The 27770-nt window shown below is 43.3% G+C and overlaps 1 protein-coding gene across 4 annotated transcripts in view; it reads left to right on the forward strand.

Annotated features, from left to right (window-relative positions):
• LOC147421501 (Prefoldin chaperone subunit family protein) overlaps positions 1-25197 on the forward strand; it is a 96918-nt gene extending 71721 nt beyond the window's left edge. For 2 of the 4 annotated variants that reach the window (XM_086502434.1, XM_086502435.1), the window contains 6 exons: positions 9487-9571; positions 9664-10073; positions 10154-10187; positions 10272-10426; positions 10497-10556; positions 10628-11060. In XM_086502434.1, the coding sequence (XP_086358560.1) occupies positions 9487-9571; positions 9664-10073; positions 10154-10187; positions 10272-10426; positions 10497-10556; positions 10628-10690 (807 nt within the window). In that variant the 3' untranslated portion in view covers positions 10691-11060. Of the gene's footprint in view, positions 1-9486; positions 9572-9663; positions 10074-10153; positions 10188-10271; positions 10427-10496; positions 10557-10627; positions 11061-24916 lie in introns of those variants that run through there. The other 2 variants (XM_086502432.1, XM_086502433.1) reach the window with 2 other exon arrangements.
• Positions 25198-27770: the final 2573 nt, after the last annotated feature.

Here is a 27770-nt window from a genome sequence, read left to right on the forward strand (position 1 = left end):
GTGATGGGCATCCAGCTGTTCATGGCAGTTTGCGTGAGTGCTTTTGGATGTGTGTGTGGGAATTGCGCCTCTGCCTTGCTATTTTTGCGCACCCTTGCTATTGGGCTCACGCCCCTACGAGTTCTGTTCGAACCCTCAGTTTCAACCTACCACAGGTTCATTTCTTTGCTTTGGCCATCAGGTCCTATTTCAGCAGAGGATTTTCAGTGCTCAATTGTCAGATGTATGCCCTCTGTGGTTGGATGTACATAGTCTTGGGATTTCTATAGAGAGTTTAAAGTAATAATAATAAAAAAAGTTCAATGTACATTTCTTTGCAGTGCTCGTTCTGCTAGGCATTGCTCTTTAGCTGGGGTTTTGCTGCTACATGTCAGAATCTCGGTGTGTGTTCAAGTGTTGGAAACGCTATGGATAATTCTTCGGAGTGGTTGGATGTACATAGTCTTGGGATTTCTATAGAGAGTTCAAAGTAATAATAATAAAAAAAGCTCAATGTTACATTTCTTTGCAGTACTCGTTCTGCTAGGCATTGCTCTTTAGCTGGGGGTTTTGCTGCTACATGTCAGAATCTCCGTGTGTGTTCAAGAGTTGGAAAGCTATGGATAATTCTTCGGAGGCTACTAGATCAAAACTTGTTTGTATTAGGACTTTGAGGAGGCCCAGAAAGCTTGGAATGGTCAGGCATCTGTCCTTGAGGTGCGTATTCCCGTGCAAGACCTTATGGACCCGGTTGCGCAATACGCTATGAATGCAGCCATCTTGTTTTTCCCGGGAAAATGCCTACTGTCCAGGATGTCGGACAATGGGTTGATTTCCTTGTCAAATGTCAGGCTGTCTGTGGCGTTTACTTTGGTGCGCATGGATTCTATGAAGTCTTATTGGTAGATACTTAAGCCAGGAACCTTTTATTGGAGATATCTCCTCTCTTTTTTGGTACGCAAATGACTCATGTTCTACCGTGGGCACTAACAAAAGATTATCAAAGTCTTATCATAAATGCCCGGTGTGGGTGGAACTCATTGATTTCCCTAGCACGTGGAGATTGCACAACTTGGAAAGGTGATTTGCCCCACAAAATTGGATGCGAACACCAATAGGTTTGTCATTCTTTAGGATACTGACAAACCAACTCTTGAAGGAATTATGGTTGATTCGGGGGACCCATGGGTGGGCAAAGGTCCTTTTAAACTCAAATGGGGGAAGTTTGCAAATTCTTGTTTTTGATGTGGCAAATTCGGTCGCATGCAATCTGAATCTCCTGAACCAGTCTTGCAGCCCCCTCCTTCAGCAGTTCCATCAACTGCCCCTGTCCCACTAGGCAAATCTATCGGTGAAGTTAAGTAGAATGGAGTCCCCGTTGCTAAGATGGCTCCGAATGTGGAAAAAGGGAAAACCAAGCTTCCTCAGTCTGTAGATTCTGGGAATGGGAATGCTGTGAAGGGGAAAAATGGTGGTTCAAGTGATGCTACTGCGTGGGGGGCGCCTATAAAGACAATGAAGATTCTCTCAACACCCTCCTCTCGTAATTATGTTCCCCTTGTCAATGCAAATAAGAATGTATCATTTAAGCAACTTCCTTGTAATGACAAATCGCATATTGATTGATGCATGGGAAAAAGCGATGCACACTTACAAAGATATACTTCTTGGTGAGGCTTCCACCTCTCGTGTAAATTCTGTGGAAACGTTTCGTGCATTGAATCAACGGATTGGCATGGATGTGGTAGATGGAGATGTGCCCATGGATACTTCTACTTGATTCTCACGTTCCTTTGCCTCTTGTACATATGATTCCCAGTGCATAATCGTATCAATTGTATCTCATTCAATGTGCGTGGGTTATGTAACCTTGACAAATGGCGACTAACCTGGCACTATGTAAATACATGCAGGGTAGACATAGTTGGTTTGCAAGAACATAATCAACACGAGTTTGCTGGTCAGTGTTCTTATTTTGCGTGTTATTGGATTGTGTATGCTAGCTTGCATGATTATTCGGGTTTATTGATGCTAGTTTGTCATGAGCTTCAGCTTGTTCTAGTGAATAACGATCCAAGGGGTCACTGAATGATTGTGCAATGTTTGTTGCATGGTCGGGTGTATGAATTTGGAGGCATATATGCATATACAACCTCTAGGCAAAGCGCCGCTTTACGGCGAGTGTCACAAATTGGTGATGTGTCAAGCCACTGAAGAACTAAGCCAACCTACAGATCCCGGCTGAGGGGCCTAAACCCTAAGAAGAGAGGCAGAAGCAGTGAAAGATGTTTTACCAACTTATACAGTCTTGACGAGTGGCCTATTTTTAAAGAAGAGTTCCCACCAAGTTCCGACCAATGGGATAGATCCCGACCAAGGGGCCTAAAACCTAGAAGAAGAAGAAGAAATAGAAGGAATTCTGGACCAACTCACAGATCAGCAGCTAAGGGGCCTAAAAACCCTAAAAGTCAAAGGAAACTTGTTTAAAGCGTCTGAAAGTGGCCGAAACGAAGCCAGACAAGTTTATAACCTCAAAATATAATGACGTGGCACATGTACAGACATCCTAGAAGTCGAGGCGAATTTTAAGAGAAATCCCAAAATTTTAGGAAAGTGTTTTTTTGGGGTCAGCTTTTCACATTTGATGTTTTTAAGCTTTGGGCCTTTAAATATGAGCACTCTTTAGCGCGCAGATTGCAGAGGAGGTGCTCCGCGGCTATTGTACTTTGTGAATCAACAATAATAAAGAAATACCGAAAGGGTGCCAAGGTTTGGTTGTATGCTAGAAAACCTCCGAACGACGCAGACGGGATGTCCGAGGAGCGTTTCGCTGTATGCTAGAAAACCTCCGAATGGCACAGATGGTATGTCTGGGGAGCGTTTGTTCGTATGCTTGAACCTCAAGTGACGTAGGCTGCGGTTTGGGGAGCGTTTGGTTGTACCAGTCATCTGAACTCATAGCCCGGACCTTTTTAGGTTATTTGTGGGGGGAGTGACGAGGTAGTCGTTGAGTAGCTTCATACCGCAGATCGTCTTTCTTGGGGGAGTGCTCAGCGGCGCTGTTCGTTGTCTTGTAACATGTATATGTTAGCATTTGTGTTGCATTGTGATGTTTCAACCACTGAATATTCCTATTTGGATGAGATTGCCTGAGTATGTAATTTTAGTGCATCAAGACACCTGCTGGTGGAGATCAACATGGTCTGGGTGTGATGGCTAATTTTGCTACTCCAGAATGTCAAGAGCTCCAATCTGGAATGATACTCCTTATTGGATGAGATTTTTTTGGGAAGCCAACGACCCAAGGTATTAAGAGCTCCAATATGGAGAGAAAACTGATTGTCCCTCGGAATGTCCCTCCTAACGACCCAAAGAAATTTTTGAGCTAACTTGAGTTGTTTTGCAGATATGTTGTAATCGCGGACGATTACTTTCTTTCAAGAAGAGGGGATGTCACAAATCAATGACGTGTCAAGCCATTGAAGAACGGAGCCAACTTGCAGATCCCAGCCGAGAGGCCTAAACCCTAAGAAGAAGAAGCAAAAGAAACAGAAGTAACAAAAGATGTTTTACCAACTTATAAAGTCTTGCCGAGTGGCTTATGTTTAAAGAAGAGTTCCCACCCAAGTTTCCACCAATGGGATAGATTTCGGCGGAGGGGCCTAAACCCAGAAGAAGAAGAAGAAACATAAGGAATCCCCGACCAACTCACAGATCGGCAGCCGAGGGACCTAAAAACCCTAAAAGTCAAAGAAAACTTGCTTAAAGCGCCCGAAAGTGGCCGAAACGAAGTCAAACAAGTTTATAACCTCAAAATATGATGACGTGGCACTTGTACAGACATCCCAGAATTCGCGGAGAATTTTTAGGGAAATCCCAAAATTTTAGTAAAGTGTTTTTTTTGGGTCAGCTTTCATATTTGATGCTTTTAGGCTTTGGGCCTTTAATTATGAGCCTTGGGGGCTCTCTCTGGCACTCTTCAACGTGCAGATTGCAGAGGAGGTGCTCCCCGACTGTGGTACTTTATGAATCTACAATAATAAAGAAACACCAAAAGGGGTGGCAACGTTTGGGGCCAGTGCTCTCTTGGGGTGGAACTCTGCCACTCCTTGTCTCGTGTCATGCATCTCTTTCAGTTTAGTTGTTATTTGAAGTGCTTAAAGTTATTCAGTCTGTTCTTTTCTGTTGGCACGTGGTGCTTGTCCCGTGACAACGAGACATCTCTTCTCACCCATGGATCTCCAATGTATTCCTTTGTGGTGATTGATACGAATGATAGTACCATAGGCAATTCACACATGTTGCTTGCGGAGAGGCAAGAATGAGGTCATCTTTTTGCTTATGCACAAATGATTGATTTATGACACTTTTTGCATCCAAATGTTTTTGGATTTACTTTTCAACACTGCTCACTCCTCTTATCGTGCACAGTTGGATCGATGGTATGTGCTCAACTTACAAAAAAATGATAATTTTGTATCGATATGAGAATGGATTACACCCTGCAACTATCATACCCTATTTTGTTGACTTTGTACTTAGGGCAATCTCTGTGTGATCGGCCTCTTTCTCTGAAATGTCTGCTGCATGTTAACAATGCTTATCTCACTCATGAGGTGTTTTGAGATATGATTTTTGAATTCATGATATTATTCTCCCTTTGCTTGCTCACATGCATCTTGATCTTGATGCTGCCCGTTATTGCTTTGTTATGAGGGTGCAATGTGCTATTCAGGACTATGGTATACATTACATGCTTTGTACTCGAGGGGAAGTCAATGTTGCGAAGCAGGTTTGTCAACGGCTGCAGGTATTGGCCGATTTGTGGCCTTTGTCTGACTCCGAAGTGTCGGAGTTGTGAAGCTTGTGTACGTATTCAACATAACGACAAGCTGAAAATTGCTAAATGGAAGACGCATGCCCGTCAAGAGGCTTTTATGGTAAAGGTTGTGCTTCAAAACAATTTTTTAAGCATCTGCATCATACAAGGGTTTCTCAAGAAATTAAGGGTGTTATGCTTCCTTCATTAAAATAGGAACTTGCTTCGCCATAATCTCACATTAATGATAGGTGTTTGCTGCTACTTCTCAGACATCGTCAGCTGCTGGTCAAGCACGACAATTGTTGCTCTCTTATGTTCATCCGATCCTTTTTCGCAAGATGCATACATCCTTGAGGATCCATTCACTGATTTTGAAATACATTGTGCGTTGCTTGCATCGGGCCGTTGGCGATCTTCTGGCTGGGATGGGCTTATTGTGGAATTCTTCCTCTCCTTTTGGGAGGCTCTCAAAGAGCCCTTGCTTTTCATGTTAAATGCGGCATGGGAGAAACAAGATTTGCCATTATCTTGGAAAGAGGGTTCGTCCAATGACTAGAATGTCACTGCGCACAGGAAGACCGACACCCTGTAGGCCCCAAAGACTGGCACCCCTTTCGGTATTTTTTTATTCAATTACGAACAGACGATCTGAACACATAGATCAAAGTCTCACAAAGCTGTTCAAACCTGGCGAGGGCTGAAATTGCAGGTTTTTGACCCAATTTCGGTAGCATAACAACGCCAAAACCCCTGTAGGTCAAAAGCACATGTCTAGGACAGATTCCCTTGCAATTTAGAAGCTTTTTGGTGAGCTGTAACAGAATTTCAGCGTGTTGTAATTCCCTATATTGTCACTGCCAAGTGCCCAAAGCCCTGTCTAAGCATCCCAAGGCCTTCCCAAGGCTCCCCAAGTGTTCTCTTCCAGTTTAGGTGTGAAACCCTAAACCTTCAGAAAAACACAGCAGGCTGTAAATATCTGTTTTGGATCGTTTTTAGCAGAGCGAACACGTCTACGCGTGTCACAAGGGCTCCTGCACGCAATGGGACAGTTCTCGTGTAATTTGGACGAGTTTTCACGTGAGAAAACTTTCCAAATTCACAATCTTTCGCGATGGAACTGTGCGTACCTGTAGGGGATTAGCAATTAGTTAATCCTGTTCCTGTTCAGAAGGCTCTTGCCTTGGCGAACGCGCATAAAACCCCCAAAACTGTACAGTCAACTAAGATGCCCAACTAGTGGGGCATTACCGTATGTGCAAAGGGGAGAGAGAGATGCACGAGAGCAAATCATCGCGCTACATGAGACAAAGGAGGAGGCAAGCTTTCCATTAAAGCTGTGAACCTACACCCACTATTCATGCACACACTCTGTAATTGCACTTCAGCTCAAAAATCAACCTCCACCCTCATTTGGACGTCCCCTCTTGCTGAGGTGTCCTGCAGGTTGCTCTCCAACTGCCAAGTGTCCAGTTTGCCCCTTTGGTTTAATTCCCCAGTTCCCACCAACTTTTAAAGTTGTTACTTGTCGAGTGGCCCAAATTCCCTTCTGGCGCACACAGGCTTCCATACTCATCAGAAGTCAGTGCTAACTGGCCCGTCCAGTTCCAGACCGATCGACCTAGATTCCCGATGTGAGAAACCCGTTTGGCCTTAACTGTTTCACACTGGCCATGCAATGTCCACTTGCACCTTTTCAAGGGTTCGGGGGAAAACAAGTAAAAATAAAATAAAAATATGAAGTATATTTTTAAAGAAGGCAACAAGAAAAATACACCTCCTGCAGTTACCCTCGGGTCAGATCTTTATTGGGCAAGCTTATGCAGATGGCTCATTGTTTATTCCTCGCAATCAACAGGTTGATGTCCAAGTGATTATGGACACTTTGGAGTTGTTTGGGATTGCGGCTAGTCTTTGAAGGTTCTGCCACTTAATTTTTGCGATTGGCATAATCTATTGTGGCCAAGTGAGATTGTGCTTGTCAGGCATTTGGGGTATCCAATTGGATGGGTTGTCACTCACACTAAAAAATGGATTGGGTTATGCAATGCTTAAATGTCAAATTGCATTACTGGAAATTATCCACTTGGCCATTGCATGTTCGCCTACGAATCGTTCAAAGCATCCCATCGCGTCCAGTTCTATTTTCCACTGATGCATTGGCCTCGTCATTGTCTCGCTTCTCTTATGTCAGGCATTTTGTCTCATTTGTGGCGAACTCATGCTCACAAAAAAGGCCTGTGTTTGATGTCGATGGAGAAGCTTTGCACTCCTAAACATTTTGTTGGTCCCAATATCTTGGACTTGCGCAGACATGTTTTTGCTTAGAAAGCTATGTTGTTGCCTATCCTTCTGCAACAAACTCATCCTTGGACTCTTATGCTTGCATATCTACGTCAGCATGTCGTTACTTCTTCGTTTGGTCATTGGCAATCATCGCAAGATGGAAGGGCACATAACTGGATGTCCTCTTGCTTCCACTTTGATTTCTGCTTGGAGAGAGGTTACGAGTCATCTATCATGGAATGCTTGGCCGGAAGGAAACTCGCTTCGGTTGGAGAGTCTTCATTGGAGTCGGGCATTTTCTCTTACTTTGGTTGACCGTTTGCTTGGTCAGGAATACTTTCTCTCTTGTCGTGGCATTCGTGTGGTTAAGGATGTGGTTGATGAGGCCGGCTACACTTATGAGTTTTCCTTTGCGGCTCGCCGTTTTGGATTGGGCATGCATTATTGTCAGATCTGAGAGAGAGCTTCAGCACATGCTGGTTGACTTTTTACCCATTTCACCTTTGACTAATGGTAGTCGCATGTCTGATTGGAATTTCCGGGAAACGCCTTTTGAGGCCATTTCTACAAGTCGAGTTTATGCTCTTCTGCTACCGCGATCCTGGCTTGTTGTCCATTGTAATGCCCTCTAGCACATGCACAAGTCTGATATCTCGTGGAGGAGCTTCTCTCTGCCCTGTGGAAAAGCCGCTTGCCTTTGACGAAGTGTTTGCTTCTCTGGCGCTGTTTGCTTGGAGTTCTCCTGGTGGCCCGGTGGGCACTTTTCTCAGCGCACGTCATATCCGCCCTTCTCGTTGTGTCCGTTGCTCGACTTCGGAAGAGAATGTTTGTCACCTGTTTTGGGACTGCATCAGTAGAGATTTTCTTCGCCGCATCTCAGCTTGTATGCGGCTCTGTTTTCTAGGGATGGTTTTCCACAAACGGTTTTACCTTGTAGCAATTCGCGGTCTTTTTTATGTGGGGTCAGACTTACTGGACCTTCTGGCGACAACGTAATGGTTGTATGTTCCACCGCTTTGATGCAGATCCTTTCCGTTCTTCAAGCTTTCCCTTAGGCAATCTTTGCGTTTCACCCTGGAAGAGATCCCCTCAATTCATAACAGAATTATTCTGATCATAATTGGCAAATTAATCAAATAAAATGCCTGGCAAAATTTGTACTGCAAATGAATGCTTTTAGCTTTATAGCACAGCCGAACACTTTTGTGTTCTTTCCTTTGTATATGATCTTTTGGGTGGGTTTTCCTCGCCTTGAGGTTTCCCACCAGTAAAGTAACCAAAAACATTTACAGAAGAAAAGTGTGTGCAGACATTATCATGGCATTTTCTCTTAGCAGTTATATTTGTTAGTACTTTAGTACTGCATCTCAATTTTCTGCAGGAGTCATGAGATCTTGTTTTGCTAGCCCTGACAGTATTTACTTTTCTCTTTAGGAATTGGAAGTGCAAAAAGTCATCCCATTATCTTTGTATGTAATTATCTTCAGCACAGAAAAATATTTTCTTTTGTACTATTTTAAACGCGAAAAAGCCCAATGGATGATACATATTTTGTCTAGGATATGCATCCCGGAACTGGTGTAAATCAAGTTGAGATTAAATTCTGTTTCCTTTGGTCTCTAATATCAGTGATTGTCCTACTTTCGTGTCAATGTGTGGATGGTCCTCCACATCTCTGCAGAAATGCTCTGAACTTCTCTAAACATCAGTGTGCACCTCACACAATACAATACCGAACTGTGTACTAAAGCTCCCTTCGTCAAGTTCGAGTCCTATACTTCATCCAAGCGGCTAGTAAAAGGCTATAAATATCCTAGGGCAAGACTCACATCAGATGTGAAAGGCAGACTCTGCTTGCCTGTTTCATTAGAAGACACATGCCATGTCTTGGTGAATGTCAATCAAGAGTTCTTCTGCGTATAATCAATCACAGACTGTAATGTTTTGGATTATCCTACTGGCTAAATGCGCAGTCCTACTAGTCCATATGCTGGGCAATTGTGCAGTCTCACAAGTCAATATACATTGCCGTGGATGTTGATACTTCTTTGTTACTGGTGCCGTGTATAAGGTTGTACAAGAATGCATTTATTCTAAGAGCTCTATTCATAGCTCCCCACTGTAGACAGCCAACTGCTATTTTCTAGAGTATGAGTGCTATCCTTTACAGATAGATATTTTACTGACAATGTAGTTTCATTGTGCTGTCTTAAAAATAATTAACAATTTTCTGGCATTTTTATGTTCCTTGTTTTTTCTTTGAAGCTATATATATCATACTTTCTGCATTGTTTTGAATTCTGAATGCCGAAGATTCAGCACTTTTCCTGCTCCAGTACCTTAGTGAGTATATTAGATAAAGCTTCCAGAGTCAGAGTGGTTCTTGCCGTGATTTTTTCTAGGCTGGCTGTGTGGAAATAAGGGAGGAGTTCCCTGAGTCGACAACATCCTCTAGTTCAGTGGGCATCTTGGAGCCAGAGCCTCCTGGTAATCTCTCTGCGCATGGTTAATAGAGAATATTTTTTCTGTGAAGCCAAGTAATCAAGTAAAGATGGATTATTCCTTCCATTGCCATCCAGATTATGAAGGTGCAAGCTTAAACTCAGAAATTGATGGGAGAGTGGCTGCAAGTAAAGAGGTAATATTGACTGACCATGATAAGGAGCATGAACTTCTCATGGCACGTCTAGATGAAATTGAAGCTGCTGAAGCTGCAGCTGAGGTGGATTTGAACTATAAGAAAAAGATATCTACTGGTTTCAGCAGCCCCAGTGTTGGGTTCCAGCTTTCAGATCAGGAAAATGGCCACTCTTTGACAGATTATGGGTTTAAAGCTTCCAAAAAGGAGTCAAACTTAGACCATTTTACAGTAGTGAGTTATGCTCAAGGAGGAGTAGACACAGATCATCATGGAGCACAAGAGTCGGCTAAACATTGTGCAGTTGTTGAAGGTCGGCCAAACTTACAGAGTCCAAGTGACTTAGTGCAGGTGGTGATCCTCCTCAGTGTCAGATATTAATGTGTCTTCTTTTTGCTCAAGCATCTTGTGACTTTTAAAAATTATTGCAGTTTGAGGAATGGAGAAGATGTAATTCAGGAAAAGGTATTTGGTTGTGTGAGGAATCCTCCTCCATCTTTAGCTTTGAACTAACTTATAGCAGATATGACCAAGAAGATTATGATGCAGGGATTACCAGTAAGATTACAGAGATGAAGAGGAAGCCCCCTCCTGTGGAATTGGGGGTTCAAGAGCCTGTAGACACTAATAAATTATCCGATAAGGTGGCCCTCGTGTCACAGGTTGAGCAACAAGGGGGCACAGAAACGTCAATGGCCAACAAAGTTTGAAATCTGCACTTTCAATTAGTGGGTTTTCTTGTGTTTCATGATCATGACTATGGGATTTTGTCAGGTTTTCACTGGAAATGTGATAGAGCGTGCTGGACCAACTCCTTCCACTGAGCTATCACAGGTGTGTTTAAAGATGTCATGATCTTTTCAGCAACTTTCATGTTGTCACTTGCGTCTGTATGCTATTGACAGGCAGCACGACAACCTCAAAGACGGCCGGTTTCAAAATTTAAAACGAGGCAGGCAGATAAATGAATCAGGCAGGCATCTATTGAGGCACTGTAGCTATTAGTTTGTTGTGTCCATCTGTGAGCATTTTAAAAAAAAAGCAACAAATTGAAGCCTTTCAATGTGGTATTAGAAGGTGCAGACCTATAGTTGCATTATTACCATGCTGGATTCAAATGTTTCTCTATTGCTTCTGAATAACAGTCGGATACAGAAGATATTAAGAATTGCAACAGACCAGCAAAGTTCCACTAGAGCTCCTTGACACGCATGTAAAAAATTACAAGTATTTTTTAGAGGAGCATGTATGGTGGAATTTTGGAGGGATAAGGTAGCTCATTTTGTATCTGAACCTGTATCTGATATGGAGCTTTGAACCGATGTCCAGTTTGGAGTCTATGCTGGTTTCTTTTGGGTCTCTCACCAGCAGTGGATTTGAGTAGGAGTTGTCTACCTTGTCCATCAGCAAGGCCTCTCTCTCTCTCTCTCTCTCTCTCTCTCTCTCTCTCTCTATCATGAAGGTCAAAGCGATGCCTACTACTCAAATCCCCCGCATTGCATGGGAAACGGGATGTGCGCCGCAAAAGACAAAAAAAAGCAAATTTCTGTCATCGAGCCTCATACAGGACATTAAGAAATGGTTCGCTAAATGGAATGTAGAGGCATATGTGGACATGCTTGTTGAGGAGGGCAAGGAGGGAGAACACATGCTGAATTTTGAAATTGCATTACTAAATAGCCTCCACACCAAGTGGAAGACAACGCAACACCGCTCGAAATTTGAATACTATTGCAAGCATGTCAACACAAAGTATTGGGAAGGCTATAGCACAAACCCAATGGAAGCTCAGGCCCACATACGAACACCCATGCCCCACATGGCACGAAGAGTCATCTCTTTGATGCGCACAAGGTCACATATGCTCAAAATAGAAACAGAGGGCTGGCTGAAAATTGATGCTTCTAAACGGATATGCACATCATGTACAATGCAAGCTCCCGAAGATGAAGCACATGTGACATTGGAATGCCTAGAATACGCTCACATCCGGGCTAACTTTCAACCACTTCTAAGTGGTTGCTCTACCTTTGCGGACCTATTATCCAAGACAGACCCCTCCCCTACAACTCTCGGCATATACCTCACCCGCATACTTGAGCATAAAAAGACACTCATAGGAACACAAAAAGAGAATAACACACACACACACCACACCATACACCCCCGTGAGGGGAGACTATGTATCACTTTGAGGTCCCATGGGTCATTTCTGGCCCCCCGCGGACGTTAATACCAAATCAAATCTCTGTGTGTGTTGGACCGAGACTTGTTGGTGTGGCACTGGATCATGCCCTTGTGTCGATGACCATCTCTTTCCAGTTTAGTGTAGCACACAGGCCATGGGTAACAGTCCCTACTTGCTACACCTTCACGCGGGAGACGGACTCTGTATACATAGATGGGATCTACAGACGCACGTGCATTGAGGAGCCAGGGCGACCTCTGGAGGACCTTACTACTATAGTGACACAGACATTACATGATGCAGCGGCAGAGGCATATCCACACACCCAGCTTGAGCAGAGACGGCGTTTTGGGAGCATGTCCCAAAATAGCTGGTATGATGAAGAATGCCGTGAGACGAGCTAGACTTCAAAGGGAGGTGCTTTTGGGGGACATCACTCACAAACAGTCACAGATTGACTTCCAACGCCTAGTGCGGCGGAAGAAGAGAGCATTTTTGGCTTGACTAGAGCAGGATCTACACCAGCTATTCTTGAGTTAGGACTCACGTGAGGCATGGCGACTCTTTCATGAGCACTCCCCCCCCCCCCCCCCCCCCCGGCCGCCATTACCTCTACAGAGGCCTGGGGCCAGTACGCATCATCTTTGTATACAGTTCTTGGACAGCTGCCCCTTCTCGACCCCCCCGATCCATGCCCACACACATGTGCTTTTTTCACCACTGAGATGGTAAAGAAGGCCATTGACAGGATGAGGACTAGGAGAGCATATGATCATGATGGCTTAGTGGCTGAGCATCTTATGCATGCCAGAGATCTACTAGGAGAGCTTCTAGCAGTCATGTTCAACGGTTCCAGACTTCAGGAGGTGGGAGTACCCACAAAGCTCATTTGGGAGATCATGGCATTATACAGGTCAGTAGTGGGGCATGTACGCACCATAGAGGGTCTATCTACACTGGTTCACTCCATTATCGGGTGAAGCAGGGCTGCCCTCTCTCTCCTACTCTATTTGGTATGTATGTGGATGAGGTCTCTGACTATATTGAGAGAGATGGTGATAAAGGTGCACAACTGGCAGGGACATGGATTCCACTATTGTTATATGCTGATGATATTGTGTTGATCTCCGACTCTCCGGAGGGGATGCAACGCCACTTGGATGCTTTGCATAGGTTTGCCCATGAAAGTGGTTTGTTTGTCAACCTTGGTAAAACCAGGTTATGGTGTTTAATACCACCTCACAGTGGATCAGGAGGTCAGCACCCGCATTTAAATGTGGCTAGGAGACAATGGAGTATACAGATGCTTACACTTACCTTGGGGTGGTCTTAAGTGGACCAGCATTTTCATCGAGGAGAGCAGCAAAGACTAGACTGACCAGAGCCCATGCAACATTGGGTAGATTGGAGAGGATGTGTTCACATGTCAGGAGCCTCGGACGAAGCTTTGGCTCTTTGACACTTTGGTGGCTTCCGCATTGCTCTATGGAGCTGAGATTTGGGGTACCACCCTCATTGGATCATCATGGGAGGTCGGGTCGCGCTTATAGATGGGGAGACGTGGAGAAGCCTCTAGTCTCTATGGTGGCTTCTGCATTGCTCTATGGAGCTGAGATTCTCATTGGATCATCATGGGAGGTCGGGTCGCGCTTATAGATGGGGAGACATGGAGAAGCCTCTAGTCTCTATGATCTCGTGGCTTATTAGAGCTGAGGCTTTAGTACCACATAGAGCTCGCTTCCCCCCCATTAGTGGTTGAGGTCTTCACAAGATCAGTCTCCTTCATACAGTGTCTGTGGGAACTTCCTAGAGACAGATATGCCCGCCTAGCACTTGAGTCCTCTCGACAGTTAGCCATGCAGGGAGACAGCATGCTGGTATGGGGAGATGACATCATGGTTCCAGGCACATGGGTTTAGCATATAGACAGATAGCCCCCCTTCCAATACTCATTGGATGCACCCTCTCTGACTCTTACACAGTCCGAGATCACCATGCTCATTCGCCAGGACCTCACTGTCATAAACTGATGACTTGGCACGACCTTTAATAAGTTGTTTCCAACTTATGGACTTTTGTCGAGGGGCCTAAGGACACTTAGGCAAAATAATCAAGCGAAAAACGTGTTGACATGGCTGCTGTACGGACGACCGCGATTTGCGTTGACTATTGTATGGACGGCCACAAAACGCGCTAACTATTGACGTGGTAGATCTATACGGAAATCCTTGTTTTTGGCGCTGCTATTTTCACTGGCAGCTTTTGGGAGAAGTTTCTTTTGAGTTTCATGGTTTTGGGGCTCTGCTTTTAGCATCCCTTGTAATCTTTATAAGTGAGCCAAGGGGGGCTTACTTCTCGAAGCATCTGGACGCAGAGTCTGAGAGCTAGCACCCGCGGGAAGTGTACTTTGCTCAAAGATTAATATAAAAGAAATACCGAAGGGGTGCCAGTCTTTGGGGCCAATATCTCTTGGCACGGAATTATGTCGGGCCGTGTCGACTCTTAAATTTGTGAAGTGTTTTGAAGTGAATCTCTGCTATGTCGCGATAGAATCTTGACTTGGGGTGTCCAAGTTTGTTACAGTGGTATCAGAGCATATACGATTTCTCTTCTACCGGGAAATCCGATCCCTTTTCTCGCGACGCCTATGGATTCTGAAAAGAATCAATCGACCTCTTCTGCAACCGCCGAGGTAGGAGGAGGCAATACGGCAAATTCAAATGATTTAGCAAAAGACGAGTACGACTCACCTTGGCCCACACAGTATGAACTTTCTGAGATGCAACGTCGACAACAGGTTGACGAGTGCTCAAAGCAGATGCTTTAGCAAAATTGCTAAAGATCCCCAGTTTACAAATTTTTGACCCATCAATGCATGGCTGAAGTGCATACTCAGTGGCAGAAAGCCACCGAACCACCAATCAAACCGGCAATCAAGAAACCTCCTACTCCGACGATGTTTACAGAAGAAGAACTTCAAGAGGTGGTACAGACCCAGATCAGTCAACTTTTGGATACGAAGAATCAATCAAAAAAGCAATTGAAGAAGCGCAAGAAGGGGAGTGACTACCCTGGTTACTTGGGCCGTCAATCTTCTTTTGCATCTGCAAGAAAGCAGAAGAAGCGTGTGCGTTTTGAAGGACTACCAGTTCTTTTTCCTCTTCTTCTGACAATTCTTCTAGCTCTTCCAACTCGATTGAGGAGGACAGAAAGGGCAAGAAGCGAAGCACAAAGCAAAGCTTTGGAAAGAGCAAGAAAAAGGCAAAGAAGCTTAGATTCCGACTAGTTTCTGATAGCTATATAGAGGAGTCATCCTTTGACAGCTCGGACTCTGACGACCACATGTTTTATGCGAAGAAGAAGCTTTTACAGAGCCAACCAATACGACTTCCTTGAAGATGAGAGCAAGAAGGCAAAGGAATTTTAAGAGGGTGGACAATCAATAAAATTTGAATCCTTTTCTGGATTCCAAGATGCTCCGAGGGCTTTGGCCTTCATCCAGCAGTTTTGACATAGCCTTCTCTAGAGGGCATTACTCAGAGCACTCCAAGATCAGGAGGGCTGCATCATTTTTAAAAGGAAATGCTCGAACATGGTGGTCCACTCTTCTGTTGAGGAAAGAAGCCCCAGTCAAGTGGTTGAAATTCAAACGGCTCTTTATTGCTTCTTGGTTGACCCGGGAGTACGAATGATATGTAAGAACTGCTTGGAACCATCTTAAGATGACCAAGTGAGATTCTTTGGACGCGTATTGCGAGAGGTTTTGGGATTCTTCTCTACCGACCTCTTCGTTTAAGAAGGTCACCTTTAAAGAACAGATTGAGCGGTTTTATTCCGGACTCCCTACAAAGATTCGAGATTACTGCCTTGAACAAAAGTCTGACTCTATTCAACAACTAATGGGTCATGCGAAACGGGGGTTATCGATACATTCGGGGAATTTGACCTACCCCACTGATAAAATCTTGACTCAGAGAACCAGACAGATCTCAAAGAATGAAAACAGAAAGAAAAAGAATCCCTAGGAAAAGAAAGATACACGACCCCGTTTGACTCTTAGAGAAAGGGCTAACTATCTCAAGGAGGGGAAGTGTTTTGGTTGCGGGGAACAAGGGCACATCTCCGCAAAGTGCCCAAAAAAGGCACAACAAGGACATACTGAAGATAGGCCAGAGAGTTCTAGAGCAGCAGAGGAACGTGGCACAAAAGGCAAGATGAAAGCAGGACTAGTACCGGATTGCATGGGAACCGACCCAAGCCAGATAGATGAAAGTACAGAACTTTGCCGAGCTTGGGGCAAAGTGAAAGATTAGGAAGCCCTTATCTTTTTTGATGGAGGAGCCAAGGCCAACTTCATTTCACCTGAATTGGCGGTGCGGCTCGAGATTACGCCCGAAAGGATGGGGCCACCGGCAAAGGCAGTTCTAGCGGCACCCGGACGGGATTTAGCCATTACGCCTGTCATCGGTAAACTTCGTTTGCATTGTCAAGGGTATTTAGGGTACGAGGACTTTTACATCATGCTTTGGAAGGGTCTGATGTCCTCCTAGGAATCCCTTGGTACCATAAGAACAACGCGTGGTCGACTATCGGGCTAAGAAAGCGACTTTGACAAACAAGAAGGGCATAAAAATTGTACTAGATGTAAAATTGAAGGGCGAGTCTGTCCCTATTGTATCGGCTTTGGCCATTTCAAAATTAATGAAATCCAGTCTTTTTGTTTACTCGATCTATTTGAAAGAACTGACCGATGAACATCAAACGAACATGTCTGAACTAGACAAGAATGCCAAGATTTTCTGCACACACATGCTGATTGTTTCTTTGAAGTCTGCCAGGCGAGTTACCTCCATCTCATCATGAGGACCATTAGTTTGATCTGATTCTTGGAAGCACACCACCGAACCAACCACCTTATTGTGATACCCGAGCCCAGAATGAAGAAATCAGGTACCAAGTGAAAGACCTTGAAAAGGGTCTCATATGTTGGGTTAAAGGCCTAAATAACCCCGTTTTGTACATTTTTTTACTTTGTCCATGTCCAGGTTCACATTGAACGTGGACACATTTTTTTAAAGTCACTTATAATAAAGGTGAGAAAACCCAAAACTCACTTATTAAGCTTTCCCCAGAAACGTGAGCTCTCTCTCTCTCTCTCCCCCTGCTTCGATCCCTAGCGCTTCCTCTCTGTTGCACTCCGCCTCCTGCTTCTTGCCCCAATCCTACACTACATCGCGACACGCACCTTCCGGTACCTTTTGCTTCGCACTTTCAACTGGTATCAGAGCCCTAGGGTTTCGAAACAGCCTTGCGCAGTCTGCTGGACAGCGAGTTAAAATTGCTCTCTCGCGGTCAATTTCCCTTTCATCGCGAAGCGCCTTTGTTTCGGAGTCGAAAAGGTCACCAAAACTGCCAAAACAGGCTGTTTTTGGGTCAAAACAGGTGATTTACAGGTTATAACAGGTTAAAACAGCAATACGTAGGTGTACCAAAGTTGTGGGATCACATGTATTGATGTTTGTTGCGACAAATTGAGTGAAAAGCTGAGTACAGGTGCTTGAAATTGCACTTTTCAGCTGAAATTTCACATTGGGACAGTTTCATGTAAAGAAATTGTGGTCTATCTTATGCAAAGTCTTGTGGTTGCTCCTATTTGCTGAAATTTTCATCATATTGCATCCCTCTTGTATATACACTTGTGGTTGAATTAAAATGGCTTCTTCCTCTTCTGCATCTGACACTAAAAGTTTGATTTCCTTTGATGGAAATCAAACGGTTCGATGGTCAAGGCTTCGACCTCTGGCAAGAACGCATGCAAGGTATAAGCTGCCAGGTTTGTCTGACGAAGAGTGGGCCAAGTTGAATAAGAAGGCTATAGCCTACATCAAAATGGCTATCAATGATGACATATTGACGGACATCAAGCGTTTGGACTTTGCTTATGCAATATGGCAAAGTCTAATTATGAAAACACGATGCCTGTGAACCAGGTGCATTTGATGCGAAAGTTGGTGAATATGCAGCTTGATGACTCGAAGTCAACTTCTGAGCATTTGAGTGCTTTTATAGGTGTGTTGAGTCAGCTGCAAGACACTGGGCTTCAACAATTCGATGATAAACTGAAAGCTATTTTCTTGCTTATGACATTGCCAGATACTTGGAAAACCTTGTTGTCTCCTTGAGCAACAGTCCCACCCTCACGTATAACGGTGTGAGAGGGTCTATTCTCAATGAAGAGATTAGATGCAAGCCTAGTGGGGAAGGTGGCAGTTCTGCCTACAATGCAAGAGGTAGAAATCAAAAGCGTGATGCGGGCAACAGGACTCAAAATAGAAGTAAGAGCAAGACAAAGGATAAGGATGTCACTTGTTATCAATGTGGCAGAAAGGGTCACAAGAAACCCGATTGCAGGTATTTCAAAAAAGAGCAGGAAAGAAAGAAGGAAACGCAAGATAAGAAGAAAGGGGAAAAATCAACAGGTGATTCCTCCAGGGATGTTGAGAATGCAAATGTTCCTCTAGTGTGGTCATTGAGGAGTTGTCAGACGTTGAGGAAATTTTGGTTGCGGCTTCATGCCTCTCAGATTTGGTGATAGCTAATGCAGAAGACATGCTTATCTCGAAGAAAGATGTCATTGATGCATTGCTCAATGCTAATGATGGCCTATCCCAGTCATGGATAGTGGATTCTGGTGCTTCATTCCATGTGACTCCATCTTTGGAGTGTTTTGCTACATATGCTACAGGCAATTATGGCAAGGTGTACCTTGGTGATAATTTTGCTTGTAATACTGAGGGAATGGGTACTATGTGTTTGGCTCCTAACTATGTTCAAGAGCTTGTGTTGAATGATGTCAGGCTTGTACCAGGCATTAAGAAAAGTTTGCTATCTGTTGGCCAGCTAGATACACATGGTTATACTACCATCTTTAGCTGGGGATTCATGGAAGTTGCTTAAGGGCTCTATGCTTGTTGCAAAAGGGTCTAAAAGAGGTACTTTGTACTATCTTCGATGCAAAGCTTTGCCTGGCAAGTTTCTTGCTGTTGCTGAAGTTGCTTCACACACGGAATTGTGGCATAAGAGACTTGGCCATATGAGCCAAAAGTGTATTGATGTGCTTTCCTCTCTGAAGAGGATTGATGTAAAAGGCAAAAACTTGGATTTTTGTAACGGTTGTCTTTATGGAAAGCAAAAGAAATCTTCTTATTACTCTGGTGTCTCTCGCAAAGCTAATCCTCTTGATCTTATTCACTCCGATGTATGCACTATGCCTGCTAAGTTTTTTGGTGGTGCATTGTATTTTGTTACATTCATTGATGACTGTACTAGGAAAGGATGGATACATTTGTTGAAAAGTAAGAGTGAGACTTTTAATGCTTTTAAGAATTTTCATGCCTTTGTCACTACGCAAAAGAGTACTAAGCTTAAATGTCTCAGATCTGATAATGGAGGAGGGTATGTATCTGCTGAATTTCAGCATTTTTGTGATGTAAATGGGATTAAAAGAGAGTTGACAGCCCCTTATAATCCGTCTTCTAATGGTGTGGCTGAGAGATATAATCGTACTTTATGCGAGAGAGTGCGTTGCATGTTGTCCACCGCTAATCTTTCCCAAGAGTTTTGGGGGGAGGCATTGAAAACTGCAGTTCATATTTGCAATCGCTCTCGTAATAGTACGATGAAAAATGACATTCCAGAGGAGGTTTGGTATGGCAAACCTGTCTCTTATGATCATTTGAGAGTATTTGGCTGTGAAGCTTTTGTTCATGTATGCAATGACTTGAGAACAAAGCTTGATATGAAGTCCATTAAAGGAGTCTTCCTAGGTTATGGGGAAGAAGGTGAAATGGGCTATAGACTCTAGAGTGTGGTTACCACAGGTTAGAAAGGTAATACGTAGCGAAATGTAGTGTTCAATGAGACAAAATTGCTTAAGAATGCTACAAAATCTGATGCTGACAAGAAAACAGTCAGATTTCAGCCTTCCGTGCCACCCATTGATGTTGAAAAAGAGCCTCACGATGTATTACCGCAAGCTGAAATTGATAATTAGCCAGTTAACCTTGAGCCAAAAGAGGTAGGATATGATTTTGATGCTCCTAATGAGGATGGACAGCCACTTGAATTGTTTGAAATTGATTTTCAGCAGCATGATAGAGCTGAAAATGAGCTGCCTTATGATGTAGAACCGTTGCCTGAGAATGTAGATCATTGGGTACGCAGGGCAACTCGTTTGAGAAAGCAACTGCAGAGATTTAACCCCTCTTTGGATCATGTAATGTTGACAAATGAGGGTGAACCTCTTACATATAAAGAGACCAAATCATGTGAATCAAGCATTAAGTGGGAGCTTGCGATGCAAGAGGAAATGAAATCCTTGTATGCAGATGATACTTGGGATCTTGTGCCATTGCGTAAAGGGAGAAAGGCTCTTCCTAACAAATAGGTATACAAGATTAAGATAGTGGATGAAAAACCAAAGTACAAGGCAAGATTGGTTGCAAAAGGATATGCACAGAAAGAAGGAATTGATTTTCAAGAAATCTTTTCTCCTATTATAAAGCTTACAACTTTACGTGTCCTTTTTGCTCTCGTTGCGGTGCTTGATTTGGAATTGAATCAAATGGATGTAAAGACAACGTTTTTGCATGGTGACATTGAAGAGGACATATACATGAAAGAGCCTGAAGGTTTTGTAGTTCCTACACGCGAGGAACTTGTATGTAAACTGAAAAGGGCTCTGTATGGTTTGAGACAATCATCACGACAGTGGTATAAGAAGTTTGACACTTTTATGCTATCTCAAGGCTTTAAAGGCAGCCATGCAGATCATTGTTTGTATACGAAAAGGGATGAAGATGGTAGTCCCATTTTACTTGTTCTCTATGTTGATAACATGCTGCTTGCCGGAAAACATAAGACTAGTCTTGATGCTCTGAAACGTAAGCTAAATTCAGCATTTGCTATGAAGGATTTGGATGATGCAGAGCATATTTTGGGCATGCGTATTAAAAGAGATAGAAAGCTGAAATTGCTGTTTTTATCTCAAGAAAGGTACATTGCAAAAGTACTTGACAGATTTAATATGGTTGATGCTAAGTCTCTTTGGGTACCTTTACCTCCATACACTAAGCTTAGCAAAGCAGATTGCCCAAAGGATGAGGTGGCATTGAAAGCAATGAAGGGAATCCCTTATGCATCAGCTTGTGGTTCTCTTATGTATGCTATGGTTGCCACTCGTCCCGACATTGCTTATGCAGTGGGAGTTGTTAGTCGATACATGTCGAATCCTGGCAAAGCGCATTGGGAAGCTCTCAAATGCATTTTGAGATATTTGAAAGGTACACAATCAAAGTGTATCTGTTATGGCAAAAGTGACTTAAAGTTGCAGGGATATTGTGATGCAGACATGGCAGGTGACATGGATACTAGGAAATCTACCAGTGGATATGTATTTGCCATTGCTGGTGGTGCAGTTTCTTGGTGTTCTAGGTTACAGAAAATTATGGCAGTGAGTACTACTGAGGCTGAATATATTTGAGCCACAGAGGCTTCAAAAGAGGCCATTTTGTTGGGCAGACTTGTAAAAGAACTTGGCATACCTGCTCATACACCCGTATTGGGTTGTGATAGCCAGAGTGTTGTCTATTTAGCCAAAAATGCCATGTTTCATGCGCGTACCAAACACATAGATGTGCGGTACGACTTCATACAACAAGTATTGGAGGATGGTCTAGTCACCTTGACTAAGATCCGTACACATGATAACCCTGCAGATGTTCTCACCAAGAGTCTTGCTAAGGCTCAACATGAGCATTGCATACAACTGGTGGGAGTTGGTTAACTTAAAGGCGTCATTTATGCCTTTAAGTGGGAGGTTGTTGGGTTAAAGGCCTAAATAAACCCGTTTTGTACATTTTTATACTTTGTCCAGGTTCAATGTGAACCTGGATACATTTTTTTAAAGTCTCTTTTTGGCAGAGGAAAGAAAGATGACAGGTAAAGTGATTCGGCGGTTCTTGGTTAAATTCAAGAACTATCCGGCATTAGATGCGAAGTGGATGGAGGAGGAGAACCTAGCAGATACTCCTCAGATTTTGGAACTTTACCTTGAAGCATTCGGTTTAGCGTAGTCTACTCCGATAGAACCCCGAACTTAGCAAGGTTGAATCTGGTGTAGCGGGTTTGCACAAGAGGGGAGTCACTCCGCTCCTTTGTCAATAGATTACCTCGATTGAATAAGGTCACTGATGTCCCCTTTGGGTTTCGGGGATACTGATGGGCTGACAGTATTCTGCTGTATGACTTTATGAAACGGAATTCCCGAAATTGAATATGATTGATTTGTACAATTGAATATGATTGATTTGTACTCTCTCATTTGACTTGTTAGAGTGCAGGAACTGAAAGACAAAACGACTGCATCATTTCGGTCTCATAAATCTCTATAGACATGATCGCAATAAGGATTTTTTTGTGTGATTTGTCATGTGATGTCCCGTGATGTTGAGTGACGACCTGTGATGTGACTGTTGTCTTTGTACAAGTGCTAGATGTGTCGTGTCTAGTGCATCGGTAGTTGAGTCAATGTCTACTAAGTTGGTTTATGGCCTCTGTCTGTTTTGCAGGCATCGAGGGCGACTACAATTCTTTCAAGAGGGGGGTATGTCACAAACTGTTGACGTGGCACGACCTTTAGTAAGTTGTTTTCAACTTACAGACTTTTGCCGAGGGGCCAAAGGACACCTAGGCAATAAAATCAAGTGAGGAACCCGTTGACGTGCGTGTCTAGTGCGTCGGTACTTGAGTCAGTGTCTACTAAGTTGGTTTATGGCCTCTGTCTGTTTTGCAGGCATCGAGGGCGATTACAATTCTTTCAAGAGGGGGGTATGTCACAAACTGTTGATGTGGCACGACCTTTAGTAAGTTGTTTTCAACTTATGGACTTTTGCCAAGGGGCCTAAGGACACCTAGGCAATAAAATCAGGCGAAGAACCTGCTGACGTGGCTGTTGTACGGACGACCGCGATTTGCGCTGACTGCTATTGGAGGGCCGCAAAACGCGTTGATTGCTGACGTGGCAGATCCGTACGGAAATCTCTATTTTTGTCATTGCTGTTTTTACTTGCAGTTTTTGGGAGAAGTTGCTTTTGAGTTTCATGCTTTTGGGGCTCTGCTTGTAGCATCCCTTGTAATCTTTATGAGTGACCCAAGGGGGCTCACTTCTCAGAGCAGCTAGACGCAGAGTCTGAGAGCGAGCACCCGCGGGAAGTGTACTTTGCTTAAAGATTAAAAGGGGCGCCAGTCTTTGGCGCCAATATCTCTTGGCATGGAACTACGCCGGGCGGTGTCGACTCTTAAATTTGTGAAGTGTTTTGAAGTGAATCTCTGCTATGTCGCGAAAGAATCTTGACTTGGGGTGTCCAAGTTTGTTACACTGACTCATCTAGACACCAGGAGGACATGGATACAGCTAGCACAGGAGCTGGGCACGAAGGTGGCTTTCTATAGAGAGCATCTTCTCTAGCTTACGGAGGACGGCTTTGTGACGAGACTCACATACATGGACACTCACTTGTCTCATGGGGATACGATGTGCTATTGGCCAGATACTCACATCTTCACACCAGCTTCGGGTCGAGACTGGGAGATACAGCGGAGTACCCGCAGAGACCAGGACATGCCCCCTGTGTCACATGGAGGCTGAGAAAGAGTTGCATTACACTTGTCACTGCCGAGTCTACTATGAGATATAAGGCTGCTTCCATTGCTTGTTGAGAGAGGGCTTTGGACCACTCTCCAGAGTCATGGGATACGAGGACCAAAGATCCTTGGGTTTGTTTTTGCTGGAGCTGCGCAGACACAGAGAGCCTAATTAGAGGAGAGGATAGTCAGTCTTAGAGACGGATCACAAACTTCTTTAGAGCGGACACTGGACAACTAGAGGAGCTACTACCACAGTAGAGCCCATATTCTCCTCACACCAGAGGCACGTTGATCGACCGAGCGACTGAGCTAGGGAGATCCAGACGCCCACGACTGCAAAGGACTACAGAGCATTCACGCAAGCTGCATCAGAGGATTCGGATCACTTTGGCCCGACATACACGGCAACCTATCAAACTACTGACCATGGAGGAGATTGATGAGATCCTCCAACGACCGATGCTGAATCTCCTATGATTTAGCTCTTTCTGAGGATACACCTACATTGTGTTGTATTAACTCCCCATTCGTGTCACACCCCCCACTCATATTCTACACAATTCCAGCTAGCTGCTTAGTATTTTTATTTTGTTACTCAGACTTTGTATCAGATCCACCACATTGTAACTTTCTAGTCTCATAGGTCACTTTGGCCTTTTGAAGACGTTAATATAACATTTCATTTCATTTTCTTTCTCTCTCTTTGAAGAAAGGGGCTTTGACTTATCGGACAAGGGACTTGCCTTAAAGGACTGGCCCCTATTAGCTTATGGCTATGATAGAGGGGATTTGTTTCGTTGCACCTGGACTAAGGGGCTGCCAGTCAATCAAATATTTGGCCATATTGAGCCACAGCAATAGGGAAGGTGAAGCTTGTATGACCTTATGGGCCACCATCCCATTAAGATGACACTTGCAAACAATTATATGTGATAAAAACAATGTTTGATTGATACTATCACCGATTGTGAAGTGTGCTTTCAAGGGAGGTTGTTTTGGAAAGGGGAGCCAACTCTGGGGATAAAATTAACAGAGGGTTTAAAGCTTTAAGGCTTTTTAAACTCTAAAAATTAGTAGGCTGTCTCCCAGGTATGGGCCTTTTGTTTATAAATTTGAACATTAAGTGTTTGTTATAGATTTGGACATAAAGGGGTGTAAACTTAAATAGCCTTTAAGGCTTTTAACTTTTAGTGGCTGAACTGGTACCTAGTTATTTGTCCTTTGGCCATAACCAGTGTTATGACACTGCATGTGGATTTACTGGCCGATTGTGCATCCCCTAAAACTCTTGTGCGAGCAGGCATGCTGTTTCGTTTGGTTGCAACCCCTAGTCATCGTGCTAGTCCAATCTACAGGCCAGAGCTATATAAACGAGGTGAGAGATCTCACTTAGTCTGTGGGTGTGTATTTTCTGAGTGTGTGTTGGCAGAGTTACCTCTTGTAGCAGCTGCCTCTCCGTCCCCCTACAACCAGGTTAGGAGAGTTCTTGTTATGCAAAATGTGTAAAAATGTTTTATTTTGCTATCCTATTCTTGTAGCAAATGATCAACCAAACCATAACCTGATAATCGAAAACTCTAATGTGAAATTGTCCATAGGAAATTGAGAAGTGATGTTTCAAAGGGCTTGATGGCCTTTTTCTTGCATTGGTTTGAATAGGCAATTATGAGAGTGTTATAATTATGAGGAAAATGACTCTCTTCATCATAGATGTTAACCACTTTGAGATAGTGCGGCAACCATGACTGCTCTGGCAGGATTTCGGTCACCTTATTTAATAAGGTGGCTTTCTTTTGTGTTATGAGGAGTTACCCTTCGTGTGAAATCCATGGGAGTATGGAGAAAAAAGTCGCTCAAGTCTTCTATATTTTCATTTGATGTAGAAGTATGGACACTAAACAGTTCAACATGGCTAATTGAGAAACTTTGGTTGATGAAACTTGTATTGTGGAAGAGTAATTCTAATACTACAAAGAGTTTGGATAACATGAAGCCTAGGATGTTTTGAATCAGTTGATAATGATCGGAAAAAATGGTCTGGGGATCTTGGGCATTGAGGGTAGTAAAGTGAATAATTGAAATACTGGATTAATAAAGCTTAATTGTTTTCTGTTTAAGATGGAAAAGCACCAGTTAAATTCTGAATTGATCATCTTCCTTCTGGAATATTGGTATTGAAGTATTCTATATTCTGTTTCATTTCTGGATCAACCAGACCATCAGACGGGAGAGTTAGGAGAAACTTTTGACTTATGTAAGGCCTATGGTCAAGGAAAAACTGTTGAAAAGCTTGGGCTGACTTGTGTGTGAGGACTTGTCTATGCAACGTATTGCAATATTGATGACCTTGGTCCCCAAAGAGTTGGTCTAACGGTAAGGCTTTGGCTTCTCAACCTACAGGTTGTGGGTTCAAATCCCCCGTTGAGTTGTGCTCACCTGGTGTTCACTTTGCTAGGGCTATTGCCCTTGAACACTCAAGTGCATCCTCCTCCTGGGGTGGGTCACCTGAGGAGGAGCTTTCTAGCTTGTTGCTACAAGTTCTCTCCGCCATTCCCAGTACATGTGGTGCATCAATTAGGTGGCCATGGTGATGCCTACGCATGGCTCTTGCCCGATGGTACGCGGCCCTGGCCCGACCACGCTTCATGGCTAATATAAGCACCTCCCCCTCTGGGCCCTATGGTGTGTTGAAAAAAAAAATATTGATGACCTTGAAGCTTTGAGCTGTTCTGATATATATATTGTTGTACAGGGGGATTCTAAGCATACTACTTGGGTTAACTAACCCTAGTGACTTAGGAAAGATCTGAAATAATGAAATCACTTTGGATTCGTTCCGCATAAGCTTTTACAAGTTGTAGATTTTTCCAATCTGACATGAAATTGGCTATGGACCTCTCCTGATCTGGTTATGAAATCCCGAATGGTTCTTGATTGTTTGTGTTGTTTCTGGTACTAACGATTCACACATCTTTGGTTGGTCAAATGTATCGGTGAAAAGGATGCTTGTATGGGTATAGACTCTAGAGAATAGGTTCTGTTTTTTGGAAAACTTGGTTTGACTGATTTTTTGCTGCTTGGCTATTGGGATTTCCTGGGACTCAGAGACTGGTAGGTTGTTAACAACGAGATCTGGTATGAAATCTTTGGGATTGGAAAATCCATCTGACTGTTTCCTGTTTTTCAAAAATTTCAGAAAGAGTCGTTGAACCCATGTGAAAGGACTTGATCTTGTAAGAACATATATTATATTACTAGAAATAGGAATCATGACATTTCCACAATGTGGTGAACAAAACCTTAGAAATGAGGCTTTGGTTTGGATAATGACTCAGACAACTCTAAAGTCAACTTGATGACTGGGGACTACTCTAGTGGTGATGATAGCAAAATCGTTTGGGAGAGTAAGATGCTAGAAGGAATACTATTATGGCATTTACTTATTGATTGTCTAAACTAAATATGTAAATAAATAAGTAAAATTTGCTAAAAAGCTTAAAAGTAAACACCCTTGGGTGACACCTGGAATACCAACAATTGAGTAATCAATAGGTTTTTCTCTGCTCATGGATGCACGATCTTTCCTTCTCTTTCTTTGTGGTGTTTTGCTTGAAAATTCTACGAAGATGCTTTTATGTTTTATCAATTGCATTAATACTGGTTTGCTACAAACCAAATAGTTGTGTCTGCCCTCTGTACTGTAAATTATGTATAAACTTCCAATGGAAATAGAGACTCTGTACATGTTTCTTTTCCATTAAGGAAGCTATGTCTGCTTTGAACAGTTTCCGTTGTTGATATTGAATGGTAGTTATATACAAAAAACACAATTTACTCTTAAGACCTTGTCCGAGAATCATAGCTCTTGTTTTCTTTACCTAATTTGAGTATAGTAACATAAGCTACCTTGGTGGGTCTTTTTGCACACATCCCTATTACCTTAATAAATGTTTGGATGATGATTAAGTTGCAACATTTCCATTTCTTTCTGATTTCGGAAAGCCTTCTAAGCTTAGCTTTGTATTGTAAGTATTTCTGGTTCATGATGCCCCTTGCAAGTTTGATTGCTAGGATAAGAATTGACCCCCAACAAAAAGAGACCCTATATCCACATAAGGCTCAAGAAGTATAAAAAATCTACCCTAGAGAACTTA

Source organism: Adiantum capillus-veneris, chromosome 27, assembly GCF_014529385.1.
Source record: "Adiantum capillus-veneris isolate H3 chromosome 27, ASM1452938v2, whole genome shotgun sequence".
Lineage (NCBI taxonomy): Eukaryota > Viridiplantae > Streptophyta > Polypodiopsida > Polypodiales > Pteridaceae > Adiantum > Adiantum capillus-veneris.